Source organism: Mustelus asterias, unplaced genomic scaffold (genome assembly GCF_964213995.1).
Source record: "Mustelus asterias unplaced genomic scaffold, sMusAst1.hap1.1 HAP1_SCAFFOLD_3855, whole genome shotgun sequence".
Lineage (NCBI taxonomy): Eukaryota > Metazoa > Chordata > Chondrichthyes > Carcharhiniformes > Triakidae > Mustelus > Mustelus asterias.
In genome coordinates this window covers 2,638-26,888 of record NW_027593800.1, presented here as the reverse complement: position 1 = coordinate 26,888, position 24,251 = coordinate 2,638, and the positions used below count along the sequence as shown (strand labels likewise).

The window sequence follows — 24,251 nt, the reverse complement described above, 5'->3', positions numbered from 1 at the left end:
CAACAACACATCCCGCTGGGAGTCGCAACACACAACACCCACGCAACACACACACCCACTGCAACACACACACCCACGCAACACACACACCCACGCAACACACACACCACGCAACACACACACCCACGCAACACACACACCACGCAACACACACACCCACGCAACACACACACCCACGCAACACACACACCCACGCAACACACACACCCACGCAACACACACACCCACGCAACACACACACCCACGCACACACACACCCACGCAACACACACACCCACGCAACACACACACCCACGCACACACACACCCACGCAACACACACACCCACGCAACACACACACCCACGCAACACACACACCCACGCAACACACACACCCACGCAACACACACACCCACGCAACACACACACCCACGCACACACACACCCACGCAACACACACACCCACGCAACACACACACCCACGCAACACACACACCCACGCAACACACACACCCACGCAACACACACACCCACGCAACACACACACCCACGCAACACACACACCCACGCAACACACACACCCACGCAACACACACACCCACGCAACACACACACCCACGCAACACACACACCCACGCAACACACACACCCACGCAACACACACACCCACGCAACACACACACCCACGCAACACACACACCCACGCAACACACACACCCACGCAACACACACACCCACGCAACACACACACCCACGCAACACACACACCCACGCAACACACACACCCACGCAACACACACACCCACGCAACACACACACCCACGCAACACACACACCCACGCAACACACACACCCACGCAACACACACACCCACGCAACACACACACCCACGCAACACACACACCCACGCAACACACACACCCACGCAACACACACACCCACGCAACACACACACCCACGCAACACACACACCCACGCAACACACACACCCACGCAACACACACACCCACGCAACACACACACCCACGCAACACACACACCCACGCAACACACACACCCACGCAACACACACACCCACGCAACACACACACCCACGCAACACACACACCCACGCAACACACACACCCACGCAACACACACACCCACGCAACACACACACCCACGCAACACACACACCCACGCAACACACACACCCACGCAACACACACACCCACGCAACACACACACCCACGCAACACACACACCCACGCAACACACACACCCACGCAACACACACACCCACGCAACACACACACCCACGCAACACACACACCCACGCAACACACACACCCACGCAACACACACACCCACGCAACACACACACCCACGCAACACACACACCCACGCAACACACACACCCACGCAACACACACACCCACGCAACACACACACCCACGCAACACACACACCCACGCAACAACACACCCACGCAACACACACACCACGCAACACACACACCCACGCAACACACACACCCACGCAACACACACACCCACGCAACACACACACCCACGCAACACACACACCCACGCAACACACACACCCACGCAACACACACACCCACGCAACACACACACCCACGCAACACACACACCCACGCAACACACACACCCACGCAACACACACACCCACGCAACACACACACCCACGCAACACACACACCCACGCAACACACACACCCACGCAACACACACACCCACGCAACACACACACCCACGCAACACACACACCCACGCAACACACACACCCACGCAACACACACACCCACGCAACACACACACCCACGCAACACACACACCCACGCAACACACACACCCACGCAACACACACACCCACGCAACACACACACCCACGCAACACACACACCCACGCAACACACACACCCACGCAACACACACACCCACGCAACACACACACCCACGCAACACACACACCCACGCAACACACACACCCACGCAACACACACACCCACGCAACACACACACCCACGCAACACACACACCCACGCAACACACACACCCACGCAACACACACACCCACGCAACACACACACCCACGCAACACACACACCCACGCAACACACACACCCACGCAACACACACACCCACGCAACACACACACCCACGCAACACACACACCCACGCAACACACACACCCACGCAACACACACACCCACGCAACACACACACCCACGCAACACACACACCCACGCAACACACACACCCACGCAACACACACACCCACGCAACACACACACCCACGCAACACACACACCCACGCAACACACACACCCACGCAACACACACACCCACGCACACACACACCCACGCAACACACACACCCACGCAACACACACACCCACGCAACACACACACCCACGCAACACACACACCCACGCAACACACACACCCACGCAACACACACACCCACGCAACACACACACCCACGCAACACACACACCCACGCAACACACACACCCACGCAACACACACACCCACGCAACACACACACCCACGCAACACACACACCCACGCAACACACACACCCACGCAACACACACACCCACGCAACACACACACACCACGCAACACACACACCCACGCAACACACACACACACGCAACACACACACACACGCACACACACACACACGCAACACACACACACACGCAACACACACACACACGCAACACACACACACACGCAACACACACACACACGCAACACACACACACACGCAACACACACACACACGCACACACACACACACGCAACACACACACACACGCAACACACACACACACGCAACACACACACACACGCAACACACACACACACGCAACACACACACACACGCAACACACACACACACGCAACACACACACACACGCAACACACACACACACGCAACACACACACACACGCAACACACACACACACGCAACACACACACACACGCAACACACACACACACACGCAACACACACACACACGCAACACACACACACCACGCAACACACACACACACACGCAACACACACACACACACGCAACACACACACACACACGCAACACACACACACACACGCAACACACACACACACACGCAACACACACACACACACGCAACACACACACACACACGCAACACACACACACACACGCAACACACACACACACACGCAACACACACACACACACGCAACACACACACACACACGCAACACACACACACACACGCAACACACACACACACACGCAACACACACACACACACGCAACACACACACACACACGCAACACACACACACCACGCAACACACACACCCACGCAACACACACACCCACGCAACACACACACCCACGCAACACACACACCCACGCAACACACACACCCACGCAACACACACACCCACGCAACACACACACCCACGCAACACACACACCCACGCAACACACACACCCACGCAACACACACACCCACGCAACACACACACCCACGCAACACACACACCCACGCAACACACACACCCACGCAACACACACACCCACGCAACACACACACCCACGCAACACACACACCCACGCAACACACACACCCACGCAACACACACACCCACGCAACACACACACCCACGCAACACACACACCCACGCAACACACACACCCACGCAACACACACACCCACGCAACACACACACCCACGCAACACACACACCCACGCAACACACACACCCACGCAACACACACACCCACGCAACACACACACCCACGCAACACACACACCCACGCAACACACACACCCACGCAACACACACACCCACGCAACACACACACCCACGCAACACACACACCCACGCAACACACACACCCACGCAACACACACACCCACGCAACACACACACCCACGCAACACACACACCCACGCAACACACACACCCACGCAACACACACACCCACGCAACACACACACCCACGCAACACACACACCCACGCAACACACACACCCACGCAACACACACACCCACGCAACACACACACCCACGCAACACACACACCCACGCAACACACACACCCACGCAACACACACACCCACGCAACACACACACCCACGCAACACACACACCCACGCAACACACACACCCACGCAACACACACACCCACGCAACACACACACCCACGCAACACACACACCCACGCAACACACACACCCACGCAACACACACACCCACGCAACACACACACCCACGCAACACACACACCCACGCAACACACACACCCACGCAACACACACACCCACGCAACACACACACCCACGCAACACACACACCCACGCAACACACACACCCACGCAACACACACACCCACGCAACACACACACCCACGCAACACACACACCCACGCAACACACACACCCACGCAACACACACACCCACGCAACACACACACCCACGCAACACACACACCCACGCAACACACACACCCACGCAACACACACACCCACGCAACACACACACCCACGCAACACACACACCCACGCAACACACACACCCACGCAACACACACACCCACGCAACACACACACCCACGCAACACACACACCCACGCAACACACACACCCACGCAACACACACACCCACGCAACACACACACCCACGCAACACACACACCCACGCAACACACACACCCACGCAACACACACACCCACGCAACACACACACCCACGCAACACACACACCCACGCAACACACACACCCACGCAACACACACACCCACGCAACACACACACCCACGCAACACACACACCCACGCAACACACACACCCACGCAACACACACACCCACGCAACACACACACCCACGCAACACACACACCCACGCAACACACACACCCACGCAACACACACACCACGCAACACACACACACACGCAACACACACACACGCAACACACACACACACGCAACACACACACACACGCAACACACACACACACGCAACACACACACACACGCAACACACACACACACGCAACACACACACACACGCAACACACACACACACGCAACACACACACACACGCAACACACACACACACGCAACACACACACACACGCAACACACACACACACGCAACACACACACACACGCAACACACACACACACGCAACACACACACACACGCAACACACACACACACGCAACACACACACACACGCAACACACACACACACGCAACACACACACACACGCAACACACACACACACGCAACACACACACACACGCAACACACACACACACGCAACACACACACACACGCAACACACACACACACGCAACACACACACACACGCAACACACACACACACGCAACACACACACACACGCAACACACACACACACGCAACACACACACACACGCAACACACACACACACGCAACACACACACACACGCAACACACACACACACGCAACACACACACACGCAACACACACACACACGCAACACACACACACACGCAACACACACACACACGCAACACACACACACACGCAACACACACACACACGCAACACACACACACACGCAACACACACACACACGCAACACACACACACACGCAACACACACACACACGCAACACACACACACACGCAACACACACACACACGCAACACACACACGCAACACACACACACACGCAACACACACACACACGCAACACACACACACACGCAACACACACACACACGCAACACACACACACACGCAACACACACACACACGCAACACACACACACACGCAACACACACACATGCAACACACACACATGCAACACACACACATGCAACACACACACATGCAACACACACACATGCAACACACACACACATGCAACACACACACAAGTGTCATTTGGGATTAGGAAAGGCTGATTAGTAGCAGTTCTGACGAAAGGTCATCTCGACTCTATTCTCTCCCCACAGATCCCGTCAGACCTGCTGAGACTTTCCAGCATTTTCGGTTTTGTTTCGGATTCCAGCATCTGTAGCATTTTGCTTTTGATTAGTGGAAGTTCTTGCAAGTTTTTCTGCTCCTTAATGACTGGCATCAACGTCCACATGTTCCCCAAATGATATCACCACAAACAGGGAATTTATGCCTGGGAATCTCCAAGTGCCTGGACCATTTATAATTCAGCAAATCTACGCTTTTAGATTCATGCAGCAAAGGTACATCAATGAAAACTGGAGGTACATACCTGGAATGTAGATCTTCCGTCATCTTGATATCATTTTCGGTTGCCTCGTACTCGATGTTCATGCAATCTGGAGCAAACTTCACTTTCCTGCTCTTTTCGGGCAAGTTGGCATTGAGGTTAGAGGACAGCTTTTTCTCCTGCCCACTCGGGACCTGCCCTCGCTCTCGCTCCAATAGCCTTTCAGCGCAAAGATCATCTGCTGTTTCATGGTACCATCTGAAATCCTGAGCTTTCTGACTGCATCGGCTGCCTGTAAAAAGACAGGGGGGCTTCTTCTGGGGATAGTCCTGGGCGGGTGGGCCATCTGCCATGTTATCCACCATCAGCGTACCAGCAGCAGGAAGCCAGTCAGAGCAAGTCGAGCTGTCGCAAGAGGGGCCCATCTGTCGAACGTAACCTTTGATACAGGAGCCGCTGTCAACATCGCTCTCGACTGCATGTAAAGCCAGACTCGATCCAGACCCTCGTTTAATCAGTCGCTTTTTGGAGGAATCCTGCACACAGTGGGAAAGGTTAACAGAAAAGATCAATCAAGGGGTACAAGGTATGAGGATCAGTCCGACTCCAGTCCTGGGTGCGTGAGGGTCAGTCTGACTCCAGTCCCGGGTGTGTGAGGGTCAGTCCGACTCCAGTCCCGGGTGTGTGAGGGTCAGTCTGACTCCAGTCCCGGGTGTGTGAGGGTCAGTCTGACTCCAGTCCCGGGTGCGTGAGGGTCAGTCTGACTCCAGTCCCGGGTGCGTGAGGGTCAGTCCGACTCCAGTCCACGCTGCGTGAGGGTCAGTCCGACTCCAGTCCACGCTGCGTGAGGGTCAGTCCGACTCCAGTCCACGCTGCGTGAGGGTCAGTCTGACTCCAGTCCACGCTGCGTGAGGGTCAGTCTGACTCCAGTCCACGCTGCGTGAGGGTCAGTCTGACTCCAGTCCACGCTGCGTGAGGGTCAGTCTGACTCCAGTCCACGCTGCGTGAGGGTCAGTCTGACTCCAGTCCACGCTGCGTGAGGGTCAGTCTGACTCCAGTCCCGGGTGTGTGAGGGTCAGTCTGACTCCAGTCCCGGGTGTGTGAGGGTCAGTCCGACTCCAGTCCCGGGTGCGTGATGGTCAGTCTGACTCCAGTCCACGCTGCGTGAGGGTCAGTCTGACTCCAGTCCCGGGTGTGTGAGGGTCAGTCTGACTCCAGTCCCGGGTGTGTGAGGGTCAGTCCGACTCCAGTCCCGGGTGCGTGAGGGTCAGTCCGACTCCAGTCCACGCTGCGTGAGGGTCAGTCCGACTCCAGTCCCGGGTGCGTGAGGGTCAGTCCGACTCCAGTCCACGCTGCGTGAGGGTCAGTCCGACTCCAGTCCACGCTGCGTGAGGGTCAGTCCGACTCCAGTCCACGCTGCGTGAGGGTCAGTCCGACTCCAGTCCACGCTGCGAGAGGGTCAGTCCGACTCCAGTCCACGCTGCGTGAGGGTCAGTCCGACTCCAGTCCACGCTGCGTGAGGGTCAGTCCGACTCCAGTCCACGCTGCGTGAGGGTCATTCCGACTCCAGTCCCGGGTGCGTGAGGGTCAGTCTGACTCCAGTCCCGGGTGCGTGAGGGTCAGTCTGACTCCAGTCCCGGGTGCGTGAGGGTCAGTCTGACTCCAGTGCCGGGTGTGTGAGGGTCAGTCCGACTCCAGTCCACGCTGCGTGAGGGAGTCAGTCTGACTCCAGTCCACGCTGCGTGAGGGTCAGTCTGACTCCAGTCCACGCTGCGTGAGGGTCAGTCTGACTCCAGTCCACGCTGCGTGAGGGTCAGTCTGACTCCGGTCCACGCTGCGTGAGGGTCAGTCTGACTCCAGTCCACGCTGCGTGAGGGTCAGTCTGACTCCAGTCCACGCTGCGTGAGGGTCAGTCTGACTCCAGTCCACGCTGCGTGAGGGTCAGTCTGACTCCAGTCCCGGGTGTGTGAGGGTCAGTCTGACTCCAGTCCCGGGTGTGTGAAGGTCAGTCCGACTCCAGTCCCGGGTGCGTGATGGTCAGTCTGACTCCAGTCCACGCTGCGTGAGGGTCAGTCTGACTCCAGTCCCGGGTGTGTGAGGGTCAGTCTGACTCCAGTCCCGGGTGTGTGAGGGTCAGTCCGACTCCAGTCCCGGGTGCGTGAGGGTCAGTCCGACTCCAGTCCACGCTGCGTGAGGGTCAGTCCGACTCCAGTCCCGGGTGCGTGAGGGTCAGTCCGACTCCAGTCCACGCTGCGTGAGGGTCAGTCCGACTCCAGTCCACGCTGCGTGATGGTCAGTCCGACTCCAGTCCACGCTGCGGGAGGGTCAGTCCGACTCCAGTCCACGCTGCGGGAGGGTCAGTCCGACTCCAGTCCACGCTGCGGGAGGGTCAGTCCGACTCCAGTCCACGCTGCGTGAGGGTCAGTCCGACTCCAGTCCACGCTGCGTGAGGGTCAGTCCGACTCCAGTCCACGCTGCGTGAGGGTCATTCCGACTCCAGTCCCGGGTGCGTGAGGGTCAGTCTGACTCCAGTCCCGGGTGCGTGAGGGTCAGTCTGACTCCAGTCCCGGGTGCGTGAGGGTCAGTCTGACTCCAGTCCCGGGTGTGTGAGGGTCAGTCCGACTCCAGTCCACGCTGCGTGAGGGAGTCAGTCTGACTCCAGTCCACGCTGCGTGAGGGTCAGTCTGACTCCAGTCCACGCTGCGTGAGGGTCAGTCTGACTCCAGTCCACGCTGCGTGAGGGTCAGTCTGACTCCAGTCCACGCTGCGTGAGGGTCAGTCTGACTCCAGTCCACGCTGCGTGAGGGTCAGTCCGACTCCAGTCCACGCTGCGTCAGGGTCAGTCTGACTCCAGTCCACGCTGCGTGAGGGTCAGTCCGACTCCAGTCCACGCTGCGTCAGGGTCAGTCTGACTCCAGTCCACGCTGCGTCAGGGTCAGTCTGACTCCAGACCACGATGCGTGAGGGAGTCAGTCTGACTCCAGTCCACGCTGCGTGAGGGTCAGTCCGACTCCAGTCCACGCTGCGTCAGGGTCAGTCTGACTCCAGTCCATGCTGCGTCAGGGAGTCAGTCTGACTCCAGTCCACGCTGCGTGAGGGAGTCAGTCTGACTCCAGTCCACGCTGCGTGAGGGAGTCAGTCTGACTCCAGTCCACGCTGCGTCAGGGTCAGTCTGACTCCAGTCCACGCTGCGTCAGGGTCAGTCTGACTCCAGTCCCGGGTGTGTGAGGGTCAGTCCGACTCCAGTCCATGCTGCGTCAGGGTCAGTCTGACTCCAGTCCACGCTGCGTCAGGGTCAGTCTGACTCCAGTCCACGCTGCGTCAGGGTCAGTCTGACTCCAGTCCACGCTGCGTCAGGGTCAGTCTGACTCCAGTCCACGCTGCGTCAGGGTCAGTCTGACTCCAGTCCACGCTGCGTGAGGGAGTCAGTCTGACTCCAGTCCATGCTGCGTAAGGGTCAGTCTGACTCCAGTCCACGCTGCGTCAGGGTCAGTCTGACTCCAGTCCACGCTGCGTGAGGGTCAGTCTGACTCCAGTCCACGCTGCGTGAGGATCAGTCCGACTCCAGTCCCGGGTGTGTGAGGGTCAGTCTGACTCCAGTCCCGGGTGTGTGAGGGTCAGTCTGACTCCAGTCCCGGGTGTGTGAGGGTCAGTCTGACTCCAGTCCCGGGTGTGTGAGGGTCAGTCTGACTCCAGTCCCGGGTGTGTGAGGGTCAGTCTGACTCCAGTCCCGGGTGTGTGAGGGTCAGTCTGACTCCAGCCCTGGGTGTGTGAGGGTCAGTCTGACTCCAGTCCCGGGTGTGTGACGGTCAGTCTGACTCCAGTCCCGGGTGTGTGAGGGTCAGTCCGACTCCAGTCCCGGGTGTGTGAGGGTCAGTCTGACTCCAGTCCCGGGTGTGTGAGGGTCAGTCTGACTCCAGTCCACGCTGCGTCAGGGTCAGTCTGACTCCAGTCCACACTGCGTGAGGGTCAGTCTGACTCCAGTCCCGGGTGTGTGAGGGTCAGTCCGACTCCAGTCCCGGGTGCGTGAGGGTCAGTCTGACTCCAGTCCCGGGTGTGTGAGGGTCAGTCCGACTCCAGTCCACACTGCGTGAGGGTCAGTCTGACTCCAGTCCCGGGTGTGTGAGGGTCAGTCTGACTCCAGTCCCGGGTGTGTGAGGGTCAGTCTGACTCCAGTCCACGCTGTGTCAGGGTCAGTCTGACTCCAGTCCACGCTGCGTGAGGGTCAGTCTGACTCCAGTCCCGGGTGTGTGAGGGTCAGTCTGACTCCAGTCCACACTGCGTGAGGGTCAGTCTGACTCCAGTCCCGGGTGTGTGAGGGTCAGTCTGACTCCAGTCCTGGGTGTGTGAGGGTCAGTCCGACTCCAGTCCCGGGTGTGTGAGAGTCAGTCTGACTCCAGTCCCGGGTGTGTGAGGGTCAGTCTGACTCCAGTCCTGGGTGCGTGATGGTCAGTCTGACTCCAGTCCAAGGTGTGTGAGGGTCAGTCTGACTCCAGTCCTGGGTGCGTGATGGTCAGTCTGACTCCAGTCCCGGGTGCGTGAGGGTCAGTCTGACTCCAGTCCCGGGTGTGCGGTTGTGGTCCCCTTATTTAAAAAAACAAAATTGTTAAGAAGCAGTTCAGAGAAGGTTCACTGGGATGATGGGGTTGTTTTATAAAGAAAGGTTGAACAGATTAGACCTCTGCCCATTGGAGTTTCGAAGAATAAGAGGTGATCTATTAAAACATCCAACATCATGAGGGGACTTGACAGGCTGAATACCCTTACGGGAAAGACTAAATCAAGGGGACACAGTTTAAAAGTATGTGTCTCCCTTTTAAGACAGAGATGAGGAAAGATCTTTTCTGGTGTGTGGCATTCTCTTCCCCGGAGAGTAGTGGTGACTGGGTCTCTGAATTTATTCATGGCAAGGTGAGACAGATTTTTGTTAGGCAAAGGAGTTAAGGGTTATGGTGGGGAGGGGTGGCAGAAAGTGAAGCTGAGGCCACAATCAGATCAGCCATGATCTTATTGAATGGCCTTTGACAAGGTACCGCAGTGGTTCACACTGCTGCCTCACAGCGCCAGGGACCCAGGTTCGATTTTTTCACAGAGGATGGTGAGTGTCTGGAACAAGCTGCCAGAGGCAGTAGTAGAGGCGGGTACAATTTTGTCTTTTAAAAAGCGTTTAGACAGTTACAAGGCTAAGATGGGTATAGAGGGATATGGGCCAAATGTGGGCAATTGGGACTAGCTTTGTGGTTTAAAAAAATGGGGCAGCATGGACAAGTTGGGCCGAAGGGCCTGTTTCCATGCTGTAAACCTTTATGACTCTATGAATGGTAGAGTAGGCTCGAAGGGCTGAATGGCCTCCCTCTATGTTCCTAAAACCTCACCTGACATTCCAATGCTGCACTGTCAGAGGTTCTGTCTTTCTGATGAGGATTAACAATGGCAATTAAAATATAACTAACAGTTGCTACACTCATAAATGGGAGACTTGATGTTCTTAAAGTGAGGGGAGGAACTGGAAAAGGTTTGGGAATAGGGACAGGCTGAGCTATTATTGTATTCAGTCCCAAATTCCAGATCAAACATTGAATTGGTAAAAGTGACCATCTGGAAGCTGCTGTAGTACCTCGAGAGTAGACCCTTATGACTTGGTGACCCTGAGCAACATTCAAACTTCAGGAAGCAACAAAGTAAATTGCAGACACAATGGTCCAAATGGCTTCCTTCCACACTTCAGTGATGAGACATTGAACCGAGATGGTCTGCTTTCTCAGGTGGATATAAAGATCCCATGGTGCTGTTACACTGAAAAGGCACAGTAAGAAGTCTCACAGCACCAGGTTAAAGTCCAACAGGTTTATTTGGTAGCTCGAGCTTTTGGAGCACTGCTCCTTCATCAGGTGAGCGAAGAAGCAGCGCTCCGAAAGCTTGTGCTACCAAATAAACCTGTTGGACTTTAACCTGGTGCTGTGAGACTACTTACAAGGGCTTCCAGCCTTGGTGGAATTGTGCAAATCACCATCCTCAAGTGAAATGGGGAGAATAAGGCAGGAAGAGGGGAAAAAGCAATTTAGTCATGTTCTGGGATCGAGTTGGAATTTTGGTAGGATGTCAACATGTGACTACTCACCTCCTGTACTGTGCGGATTGGGCCAGACATCATGCCACGTACAATGCGACCTGACCGTGGTCTCTGCGGCTCCATATTTGTACCTCTGGCCTCCACAGGAAACACGCCAGCCCTGGAAGGATCTGATGAAAGGATGTTAACAGGAAGGAGTCCCGGATCACCTCCTGAAGAGCACCCGTTCCTACCAGGAGATCTATCCTTCTTCTTGAGTGAACTCTGCAGAGTCTTGGGAGAAGGTGCTGGCATACAGGTCAAACCAGCTGAATCATTCGGGAACCTAGGAATTGAACAGAATCAGGAATGTTATACTCATGAAAGCTAGTTAACTGTGACCCATAACTACAACAGGGTAGAGGAGTACAACTAATCGGGTAGCTCCTTCAATCGGTTTCCACGGTTTAGTGGTGAGCACTTTCACATTGCGTCTGATAGGTCCCTGGTTCGATTCGCACTTATATTTAACAAGTGCCTTCTTAGCACAGTAGCAGCACAACACTCTCATAATCTGAACATCCTGAGTTTAATCTTCAAGAGAAGGCAACAAACCTTGCAACAGCTCTGAGCATTAGGGATGGGCAATAAATGCTGGCCTTGTCAGCAATGTCCATATCTGATGGACTATGAAAAGAACTATGTAATTCCCATCTCTAAACTGCTTCAGAGATTGCAATATTAACCTGGAAAGTTCATAGAATGCATACGGTGCAGCAGAAGGCCATTCGGCCCATCGAGTCTGCACCGACAACGATCCCACCCAGGCCGTGTCTCTGTAACCCCATATATTTACCTTGTGAACCCCCCAAGACTAATGGACAATTTATCATGGCCAATCCGCCTAACTCACACATCTTTGGACTATGGGAGGAAACCGGAGCACCCGGAGGAAACTCACGCAGACACGGGGAGAACGTGCAAACTCCACACAGACAGTGACCCAAGCCGGGAATCGAACCCGGGTCCCTGGCACTGTGAGGCAGCAGTGCTAACCACTGTGCCACCCAAGTTGTGAGTGTGGAAAGCCTACGGTTGGCTAGGTTTGACATGTCTTTTGCTCAATAATCATCCTGCAATCAAATCACCAAAGCCTAAATTTAGCCAGCATTGCAGAAAAACTGCAACTTTGATAAAGAAGGTTTTAAAGAAGACACACAGAAAGTGGCAATACAGGTGGAGAAGGTAGTCAAGATGGCATACGGCATGCTTGCCTTCATCGGCCGGGGCATTGAGTTTAAAAATTGGCAAGTCATGTTGCCGCTTCATAGAACCTTAGTTAGGCCGCACTTGGAATATAGTGTTCAATTCTGGTCGTCACACTACCAGAAGGATGTGGAGGCTTTGGAGAGGGTACAGAAAAGATTTACCAGGATGTTGCCTGGTATGGAGGGCATTGGCTATGAGGAGAGGTTGGGAAAACTTGGTTTGTTCTCACTGGAACGACGGGGGTTGAGGGGCGACCTGATAGAGGTCTACAAGATTATGAGCGGCATGGACAGAGTGGATAGTCAGAAGTTTTTTCCCAGGTGGAAGAGTCAATCATTAGGGGGCATAGGTTTAAGGTGCAAGGTTTAAACGAGATGTCCGAGGCAGATTTTTTTACACAGATAGTGGGTGCCTGGAACTCATTGCCGGGTGAGGTAGTGGAAGCAGATACAGTAGCAACTTCTAAGGGGCGTCTTGACAAATACATGAATAGGATGGGAATAGAGAGATATGGTCCCTGGAAGGGTAGGGGGTTTTAGTTCAGTCGGGCAGCATGGTCGGTGCAGGCTTGGAGGGCCGAAGGGCCTGTTCCTGAGCTGTAATTTTCTTTGTTCTTTGTTTTCCTGAATTCCCTATTGGATTCATTAGTGACTATCTTATACTTATAACACCTAATTTGGACTTCCCAACAAGTGGAAACTCTACGCCTCCCCCAACAAACCCTTCATAATTTTGAAGACCTTCATCAGGTCACCCCCTCTCTTTTCTAAAGAAAAAAGCCTCACCTTTTTCAGGTCATAAGCACTCAGTTCTGGCATCAACATTTAAACTCCAATAAGCACTGTTAGCTGTCCACTTGCCATGCAGAGACAATCAGGGCCACTTTTCCAGTATTATAAAGCAATTGCCATACAGCAGAATCAGACATGTTGTACCTGCAAGTCTCGGATTTATTCAAGTCGTGAAATGCGACGCCTCCACCTTTGTCCTCATCGGAGAGGTCGTAGATATTTACGAAGGTACTGTCAAAACGCACTGATGTTGCTCTTTGGCTCACTATAGCTGGAGCTCGAAAGTTCTCCCGTGCCATAGTCTTTGTGTTCTCACAAGTGTCCAGGAAATATTTTGTGATTATCTCCAGCATGGTCTTTAAAGGCATCACCTGAGCCTGCAGATAGGTTTTTTTAAAAAACAGGCAACATTCAAAAAAGGTTGCTGAGTAAATAATCATAAGTGCATAGAGTAACATTCATGGGTTTCCTACAATGACTGAAGCACAAATAGCATATGATCTATCCATGTTCGCCCAAAATGGGCGGCACGGTGGCACTGTGGTTAGCGCTGCTGCCTCACAGCGCCGGGGACACAGGTTCGATTCCCGCCTTGGGTCACTGTCTGTGTGGAGTTTGCATGTTCTCCCCGTGTCTGCATGGGTTTCCTCCGGGTGCTCCGGTTTCCTCCCACTGTCCGAAAGACGTGCTGGTTAGGTACATTGACCATGCTAAATTCCCCCTCGGTGTACCCAAACAGGTTCCGGAGTGTGGCGACTCGGGGATTTTCACAGTAACTTCATTGCAGTGTTAATGTAAGCCTTACTTGTGGCACTAATAAATAAACTTTACTTTATTCTGGCCTCTTGTGCATTCCCAATTACCTTTGCCCTCTCCATTGGAAGACCTGCCTTCAAATGCCTTGGTCTCAAACTCTGGAATTTCCACAACAGCTAACATTTAAATAGTGGGATTCACATAATGACAAGGTTCTTCAGTGGTATTATAAAACGTACTGTATTTCTTACAAATTTTGAGTGTACCTAACCAGCACGTCTTTCGCACTGTGGGAGGAAACCGGAGGAAACCCACGCAGACATGGGAAGAACATGCAAACTCCACACAGGCAGTTTACCCAAGCTGGGAATCGAACCTGTGTCCCTGGCGCTGTGAGGCAGCAGCGCTAACCACAGTGCCACCATGCCGCCCACATTGGGCGAACATGGATAGCTATTTGTGCTTCAATCATTGTAGGAAGAGGTGACCAAAGATTAAGCTTGCATGGCTCAGCCTCACATTTTCATAGAATCATAGAATCCCTACAGTGCAGAAGGACACCATTCGGCCCATCGAGTCCACACCGACAAAAATCCCACCCTGGCCCTCTCCCCATAATCCCTCGTATTTACCCTGATAATCGCCAACACTAATGGGCAATTTAGCACGGTCAACCCACCAAACCCGCACATCTTTGGATTGTGGGAGGAAACCAGAGCACCCGGAGGAAACCCATGCAGACACGGGGAGAACGTACAGACTCCGCACAGACAGTGACCCAAGCCGGGAATCGAACCCGGGTCCCTGGAGCTGTAAGGCAGCAGTGTTAACCACTGTGACACCGTGTCTGATAACACTCCTGCGAAGGGCATTGCAATGTTAAAGGGACTTTCAATCAACCTCCCCAAAAAAGCATAGTTGACCCTTCAAAGGTTTATATTCTTTATCCTAATGTAGAGAAAGCCGTCAAAATACATATTTCCCTCCCCATTTTATGATCCCAGTTTTTGTTTAGAGACATGGATGAACAGAGTCACAGGACTGCCGATTAACTGTTAACAAAACAACAAAACATTTATTAAACAAGAAAAGTTTAACTAAACTAGACCACTCCCTCATGCCAGCTATACCTTTACAGACATATACACATAACACAAGTTACAAACTTATTCTTATACTCTAATGTTCTCAATACGTACACAGTCCATGTAAACTAATAGGCAAACTGTGGTCAGACACACCACCCTCTGAAACCAAGGAACAAACATTATGTTAAGGGGCAACAAGACAAATACATGAATAGGATGGGAATCGAAGGATACGGACTCCGTAAGTGCGTACGGTTTTAGTTTAGGCAGGCATCATGATTGGCGCGGGCTTGGAGGGCCAAAGGGCCTGTTCCTGTGCTGTACTGTTCTCTGTTCTTTGACATCACCCTATACAACTTCTGTGCACTTCTCATCAAATCTCCCCAGGTGCTTGTCACACTGTGAGCCATCTAGTCTCAATAGAACTCTGGCTTTCACACAAGGGTTTCCAAACTCCGCTCTCGAAGAACACTCTTGGAATCTCCCCTAAACAATGCTTTCTCGTAGAAGTCTTCACCAAGGATCCACATCAAGGATTTCAACCTCTCCTTTCAGTATTCCTCTGCCCTGTAACACTCTCTGCATTCAAGCTGCCACACAATCTCTCAGGTACCCAGCCCAACAGAACATCAGTGCTTCACAGGCTGGATTAAGGTGTCACCAACCTCTTCCAGCTCAGATGCTTGGCTTCTCATTAGCCAAAGTTAAATCTGCTTTGTGCAGCTGTCTTTCTAATTCAGAGCCCTTTCTCTGCTCTTTGCTCTAACTTCAACGAACAGGACCTTGTTCCTTTTTCTTCAAAGTCCTCCTGGAACTTTCCTCAGTCCTATCCCCTAGTTCCTTGAACACTCTGTTCTTTATTTTTTATTTGCTGGGTCAGCATTTATTGCTGTCAGAATTTAAGAGTCAACCACATTACTGTTCATCTGGAGTCACATGTAGGCCGGACCAGGTAAGGATGGCAGATTTCCTTCCCTAAAGGACATGAGTAAATCAGATGGGTTTTACAACAATCATGATTAGGTTTTTAATTCCAGAAATCTATTGAATTCAAATTTCACCACCTGCCATGGTGGGATTTGAACCTAGATCCCTGGAGCATTACCCCAGGTCTTGATTACTGGTCTAGCAACAATACCACTGCGCTGCTGCCTCCCTCTGTATTGTCCTGCCAGTACTGGAAAGCTCCTTGCTGGGGGGTTACCTAGTTTCAGACTGAGTTCTAATTGCTTCTGCTTTTTCAGTGTTGGTCTCTGGTTGTTAAGCAACAGCTTTTTTTTAAAGCCTGTCACTGCTTTTACGTCGTAAAAACCTCAATTACAATGCAGAAAAAATTTCAAGTGAAACTAAATTATAGACTTGCAGGCACCTGTGTTTAACAAGAAACTAAAATTTTAACCCTTTCTTAGCACACACAAATGGGGGAGGCTGTGATGTCGTGGACTAGCAATCCAGAGACCCTCTGGTTTCTTGGGTTCGAAGCCCACCACGGCAGATGGTAAAATCTGAAATCAATAAAAATCTGAAATTAAAAGTTTAATGATGGCCATGAAACCATTGTCCACTGTTGCAAAAATCCTAAGGATCCTATTCAGGGGAGGCAGTGATGTAGTGGTATTGTCAGTGGACTAGTAATCCAGAGACCCAGGGAAACGCTCTGGGGACCCGGGTTCAAATCCCCACCGCGGCAGATGGTGAAATTTAAATTCAATAAAAATCTGGAATTAAAAGTCTAATGATGACCATGAAACCATTGTCGATTGTTGTAAAAACCCAGCTGGCTCACTAATGTTCTTTAGGGAAGGAAATCTGCCATTCTTACCTGGTCTGGCCTATATGTGACTCTAGATCCAATCTGGTTGACTATTAAATGCCCTCAGGGATGGGCAATAAATGCTGGCCCATGATGAATAAATAAAAACAATTTTAAAATGTTTTAAATGGGTTCACCAATGCCCTTTAGGGAAGGAAAATCTGCATTCCTTCCTTAGTTCACAGCAATATGGTTGACTCTCAAGGGTAATTAGGAATGGGCAGTAAATGCTGGCCCAGCCAGCGATGACCATATCCCATGAATGAATTTAAAAAACAAATTATCTGATCTTGTACTTTATTCCCAAACAGAAACATAAATTACTTGAACTATACAATTGGGGGAGAGGTAATTATGATGCGATTAGGCAAGAATTAGGGGGCATAAGATGGGAACAGAAACTGTCAGGGAAAGGCACTGATGAAAAGTGGAACTTTTTCAAGGAACAAATACTGGGTGTCCTTGATAGGTATGTCCCTGTCAGGCAGGGAGGAAATGGCCGAGTGAGGGAACCGTGGTTCACAAAAGAGGTGGAATGTCTTGTGAAAAGGAAGAGGGAAGCTTATGTAGGGATGAGGAAACAAGGTTCAGATGGCTCGATTGAGGGTTACAAGTTAGCAAGGAATGAGCTGAAAAAGGGGCTGAGGAGAGCTAGGAGGGGACATGAGAAGTCCTTGGCGGGTCGGATCAAGGAAAACCCCAAGGCTTTTTACTCTTATGTGAGGAATAAAAGAATGACCAGGGTGAGGTTAGGGCCGGTCAAGGACAGTGGTGGGAACTTGTGTATGGAATCAGTAGAGATAGGCGAGGTGATGAATGAATACTTTTCTTCAGTGTTCACCAAGGAGAGGGGCCATGTTTTTCAGGAAGAGAAGGTGTTACAGGCTAATAGGCTGGAGGAAATAGATGTTCGGAGGGAGGATGTCTTGGCAGTTTTGAATAAACTGAAGGTCGATAAGTCCCCTGGGCCTGATGAAATGTATCCTAGGATTCTTTGGGAGGCGAGGGATGAGATTGCAGAGCCTTTGGCTTTGATCTTTGGGTCCTCGCTGTCCACGGGGATGGTGCCAGAGGACTGGAGAGTGGCAAATGTTGTTCCTCTGTTTAAGAAAGGGAATAGAAATGACCCTGGTAATTATAGACCGGTTAGTCTGACTTCGGTGGTTGGTAAATTGATGGAAAAGGTCCTTAGGGATGGGATTTACGACCATTTAGAAAGATGCGGATTAATCCGGGATAGTCAGCATGGATTTGTGAAGGGCAAATCGTGCCTCACAAATTTGATAGAATTTTTTGAGGAGGTAACTAGGTGTGTTGATGAAGGTAAGGCGGTTGATGTCATATACATGGATTTTAGTAAGGCGTTTGATAAGGTCCCCCATGGTCGGCTTATGATGAAAGTAAGGAGGTGTGGGATAGAGGGAAAGTTGGCCGATTGGATAGGTAACTGGCTATCTGATCGAAGACAGAGGGTGGTGGTGGATGGAAAATTTTCGGACTGGAGGCAGGTTGCTAGCGGAGTGCCACAGGGATCGGTGCTTGGTCCTCTGCTCTTTGTGATTTTTATTAATGACTTAGAGGAGGGGGCTGAAGGGTGGATCAGTAAATTTGCTGATGACACCAAGATTGGTGGAGTAGTGGATGAGGTGGAGGGCTGTTGTAGGCTGCAAAGAGACATAGATAGGATGCAAAGCTGGGCTGAAAAATGGCAAATGGAGTTTAACCCTGATAAATGTGAGGTGATTCATTTTGGTAGGACTAATTTAAATGTGGATTACAGGGTCAAAGGTAGGGTTCTGAAGACTGTGGAGGAACAGAGAGATCTTGGGGTCCATATCCACAGATCTCTAAAGGTTGCCACTCAAGTGGATAGAGCTGTGAAGAAGGCATATAGTGTGTTAGCTTTTATTAACAGGGGGTTGGAGTTTAAGAGCCGTGGGGTTATGCTGCAACTGTACAGGACCTTGGTGAGACCGCATTTGGAATATTGCGTGCAGTTCTGGTCACCTCACTATAAGAAGGATGTGGAAGCGCTGGAAAGAGTGCAGAGGAGATTTACCAGGATGCTGCCTGGTTTGGAGTGTCGGTCTTATGAGGAAAGGTTGAGGGAGCTGGGGCTGTTCTCTCTGGAGCGGAGGAGATTGAGGGGAGACTTAATAGAGGTTTATAAAATGATGAAGGGGATAGATCGAGTGAACGTTCAAAGACTATTTCCTCGGGTGGATGGAGCTATTACAAGGGGGCATAACTATAGGGTTCATGGTGGGAGATACAGGAAGGATATCAGAGGTAGGTTCTTCACGCAGAGAGTGGTTGGGGTGTGGAATGGACTGCCTGCAGTGATAGTGGAGTCAGACACTTTAGGAACATTTAAGCGGTTATTGGATAGGCACATGGAGCACACCAGGATGGTAGGGAGTGGGATAGCTTGATCTTGGTTTCAGATGAAGGTCGGCACAACATTGTGGGCCGAAGGGCCTGTTCTGTGCTGTAATGTTCTATGTTCTAACTATCTCTATTTCCTAATATCCTGTTAAGACCCTTAAATGAGTTCCACCTGCCTCTACTTCAGGAGGGATACAAAATCCGAATATTATTCAGTTCCCTGGTTTGCTAATCATACATGAATTATGTAGGTCCAAACAAATTGCAAACACATTTGGAAAAGTTGGTAGATGAGTGGGAAGCTGCAATGAAAAATAAAAGACCTGACAACCTAAATGACAGAATGTTGCAGTCACATTGAGAAAGTTGCACAGAAAGTCATCTCTAGTCTCTGGTTCAGTAGGAAAATTAATTTGACAAATGTGTACTCTATGTCAAGAGCCTATGCATATAGAGCCAGATTCTTATTGCTGCATAGCTAATACGATTCCAATTGCATCATACCTTACTCCAAGGACTTGGCAGGTAAAGAGGTCTATAACCAGAGGCTACAGATTTAAGGAAATGAGCTAAAAGGAAAACTGGGTGGGCCAAGCTTGGGTCACTGTCTGTGCGGAGTCTGTACGTTCTCCCCGTATCTGCATGGGTTTCCTCCCACAGTCCAAAGATGTGCAGGTTAGGTGCATTGGCCATACTAAATTCATCCTCGGTGTACCTGAACAAGCGGAAGAGTGTGGCGACTAGGGGATTTTCACAGTAACTTCATTGCAGTGTTAATGTAAGCCGACTTGTGACGCTAATAAATAAACTTCTGATCTAGAATACACTACCCTAATTGCAATTTTGATAAGGGAATTGGATAAACACATGAAGGGGAGAAAACTTCAAGGCTACAAGGAAAGAACGGGGGGGGGGGGGGCGCTAATTTTAAAGAGCTGGCAGGAGCATGATATGTTGAATGGCCCAGTTCTGTGGCGCAGGATTCTATTATGTAAGCTTGCTTTCAATGCTGTGGCAGTGGGAGGAGTACTTTGCAGGCACAGACAAGCCGGTTCCAATTGAGGATTGAACCCCATTAGCAAGTAAGCTTGTGGCAGAGTTCTGTATCATCAAATGAATGAATACAGTAACATGAAAGACGTCACTGATCACATGGGTTTTGACGCTCGTGCCAGCTGATGTCATTAATTTAGCAAATTAAGTGCAATCCTGCTTCACCTTGTTCTGTTTATAAAGGGATTCCAGATGCAGCACTTTCTTCAGTTCATTGCGGGTATTAATGCTGCCCTCAGTGCGTGGAAGCTCCTGGTCCATGGCTGAAATAGTCTTCTTTAAACCCTGCAGGGATGGGAGGAGAAAATACATTGGAATTCAGATTCAGAAACAGTTCTTTCCTGCTTACTGGCAGAATTCATTTCAGAGTTCAGGCACAGCCACGTCAAACTTCGAGAGGTAGCAATACAGGAGAGAATATTTTCTGCACAACGTTTGGACCTCAACTCCCTTTGTACGTCACAATTTATAACCAGCACAGTACAAATCTCCCCTCCCACACAATCCTCAACATCACCCAGTAGCCTCGCTGCAAAACACATGAAGAAAAATGATTCAAGCTCAGCTTTGAGACTCCTTCTTAAAACTCACTTATATATTCAGTATGCACAAACCCCATAAGCCAGTGCTTCAGTTGTGTGCAGAGTTTTGTTCTCCATACCTGAGGAAGGATTTATTTGTCTTAAAGGGAGTACAGCAAAGGTTCAATAGGTTGGACCATCATGGGGTGAGAAATCTCCTGCCAGAAGAAATTGGGTAGAATGGATAGGTACATTCTGGAGGTCGGAAGAATGAGAGCTGTTCTCACTGAAAGATACAAGGGTTTGACAGGATAGATGCCGAGACTTTGTTTCCCCAACTCTCAAACAATTGGAAGGAACAGTTGGAACTTCTGCAGGAAGACTTGCATTTACACAGTGACTTTTGTGAGTTTAGATTTACAGTCAGTGAAATACTTTCTGAAGTGTAGTCACTGTTGCAATGTAGGCCACTTAGGACTGAAATAAAGAGAGACTTCTTCACTCAGTGGCCTATGAATCTTTGTAATTCTCTACTCCAAAGAGCTGTGCAGATGGACAAAGAACAACTACAACTATGACTTCAACAACAATAACGGCAATATTGGCTTTAAAGAGCAATTATAACTAAGAGTTAAGCCTGCTTGGGTTTTTTGGTCGACATATAATGAAAAACAGATGCAGGTCATAATGTTGTTGCTGCTGTGGTCTGGTTTTGTACCTGAACGCTCAGAGCATTCAAAACAAAATGGATGAATTTGTTGCACAGATAGATGTAAAGGGGTATGATATAGTTGGCATTACGGAGATGTGGCTCCAAGGTGACCAAGGATGGAAACTAAACATTGAAGGACTATTCAATGTTTAGGAAGGACAGACAGAAAGGAAAAGGTGGTGGAGTTCCATTGTTGATTAAAGATGATATTGATACGATATTGAGGAAAGATATTAGCACAGATGATGTGGAATCTGTATGGGTCAAGTTAAGAAACACAAAGCAGTAAAAAACATTGGTGGAGGTGGTATACAGACCACCAAACTGTAGTAGAAATGTTGGGAAAAGCATTAAGAACATAAGAACATAAGAAATAGGAACAGGGGTAGGCCATCTAGCCCCTCGAGCCTGCCCCACCATTCAACAAGATCATGGCCGATCTGAAGCGAATCAGTTCCACTTACCCGCCTGCTCCTCATATCCCTTAACGATCAGAAATCTATCTACCCGTGATTTAAACATATTCAACGAGGTACCCTCCACCACTTCAATGGGCAGAGAATTCCAGAGATTCACTACCCTCTGAGAGAAGAAGTTCCCCCTCAACTCTGTTCTGAACCGGCCCCCCCTTATTTTGAGGCTGTGCCCTCTAGTTCTGGTTTCCCTTCTAAGTGGATAGAATCTCTCTACCTCTACCCTATCCAGACCCTTCATTATCTTATATGTCTCTATAAGCTCACCCCTCAGCCTTCTAAACTCCAACGAGTACAGATCCAATCTGTTCAATCTCTCCTCATAAGCTACACCCCTCATCTCCGGTATCAACCTGGTGAACCTTCTCTGCACTCCCTCCAAGGCCAATATATCTTTTCGCAAATAAGGGGACCAAAACTGCACACAGTACTCCAGTTGCGGCCTCACCAGTACCTTGTACAATTGCAGCAAGACCTCCCTGCTTTTATATTCTATCCCCCTCGCGATAAAGGCCAACATTCCATTCGCCTTCTTGATCACCTGCTGCACCTGCAGACTGAGTTTTTGCGATTCGTGCACAAGGACCCCCAGGTCCCTCTGCACAGTAGCATGATGTAATTTTTCTCCATTAGACAGGTGTTAAAGGAACACCTGTGATTATGGGAGACTTTAATCTGCAAATAGATTGGGAGAGTCAAATTAGTCACAGTACAATAGAGTAGGAATTTCTGGAGTCCATAAGGGATAGTTTTCTGGAGCAAAAACATTGAGGAACCAACAAGGGATCAGGCCATCTTGGACTGGGTGTTGGACAATGAGAAAGGATTCGGTGATAATCTTGTTGTGAGAGAACCCTTGGGGATGAGTGACCATAATATGGTAGAATTCTTTTGTCAAGGTGGATAGTGATGTAGCTGATTCTGAGACCAGGGTCAATAAAGGTAACTATGATGATATGAAGGACGAATTGTCTATGATGGACTGGAAAACATTATTGGAAGGAAAAGTAGTGGACAGACAATGGCAGGCAATTAAGGAACAAATAGGTGAACTCCAGAAGTTGTTTATTCCTGTTTGGCGCAAGAGTGGTAAGGGAA

The 24,251-nt window shown here is 50.9% G+C and overlaps 1 protein-coding gene across 1 annotated transcript; it reads right to left on the bottom strand.

The window, feature by feature from the left end:
- Positions 1 to 6,131: 6,131 nt before the first annotated feature.
- On the bottom strand, positions 6,132 to 21,728 carry LOC144490822 (putative ubiquitin carboxyl-terminal hydrolase MINDY-4). The gene is made up of 4 exons (XM_078208518.1): positions 21,613 to 21,728; positions 14,497 to 14,729; positions 12,362 to 12,638; positions 6,132 to 6,776 (listed from the first exon to the last, which is right to left on the bottom strand). The coding sequence occupies exons 1-4, from the start codon at positions 21,706 to 21,708 to the stop codon at positions 6,132 to 6,134; spliced, it is 1,251 nt and encodes a 416-aa protein (XP_078064644.1). The 5' UTR covers positions 21,709 to 21,728.
- Positions 21,729 to 24,251: the final 2,523 nt, after the last annotated feature.

Bases quoted from the DNA above. Each gene is read 5' to 3' on its own strand.
- LOC144490822 (XM_078208518.1), bottom strand. From the start codon at position 21,708: ATGGACCAGGAGCTTCCACGCACTGAGGGCAGCATTAATACCCGCAAT. The intron at 14,730-21,612 runs GTGAAGCAGGAT...ACCTATCTGCAG, and splicing joins CCCTTTATAAACAGAACAAG to GCTCAGGTGATGCCTTTAAA. The intron at 12,639-14,496 runs GTACAACATGTC...TTCAATTCCTAG, and splicing joins AATAAATCCGAGACTTGCAG to GTTCCCGAATGATTCAGCTG.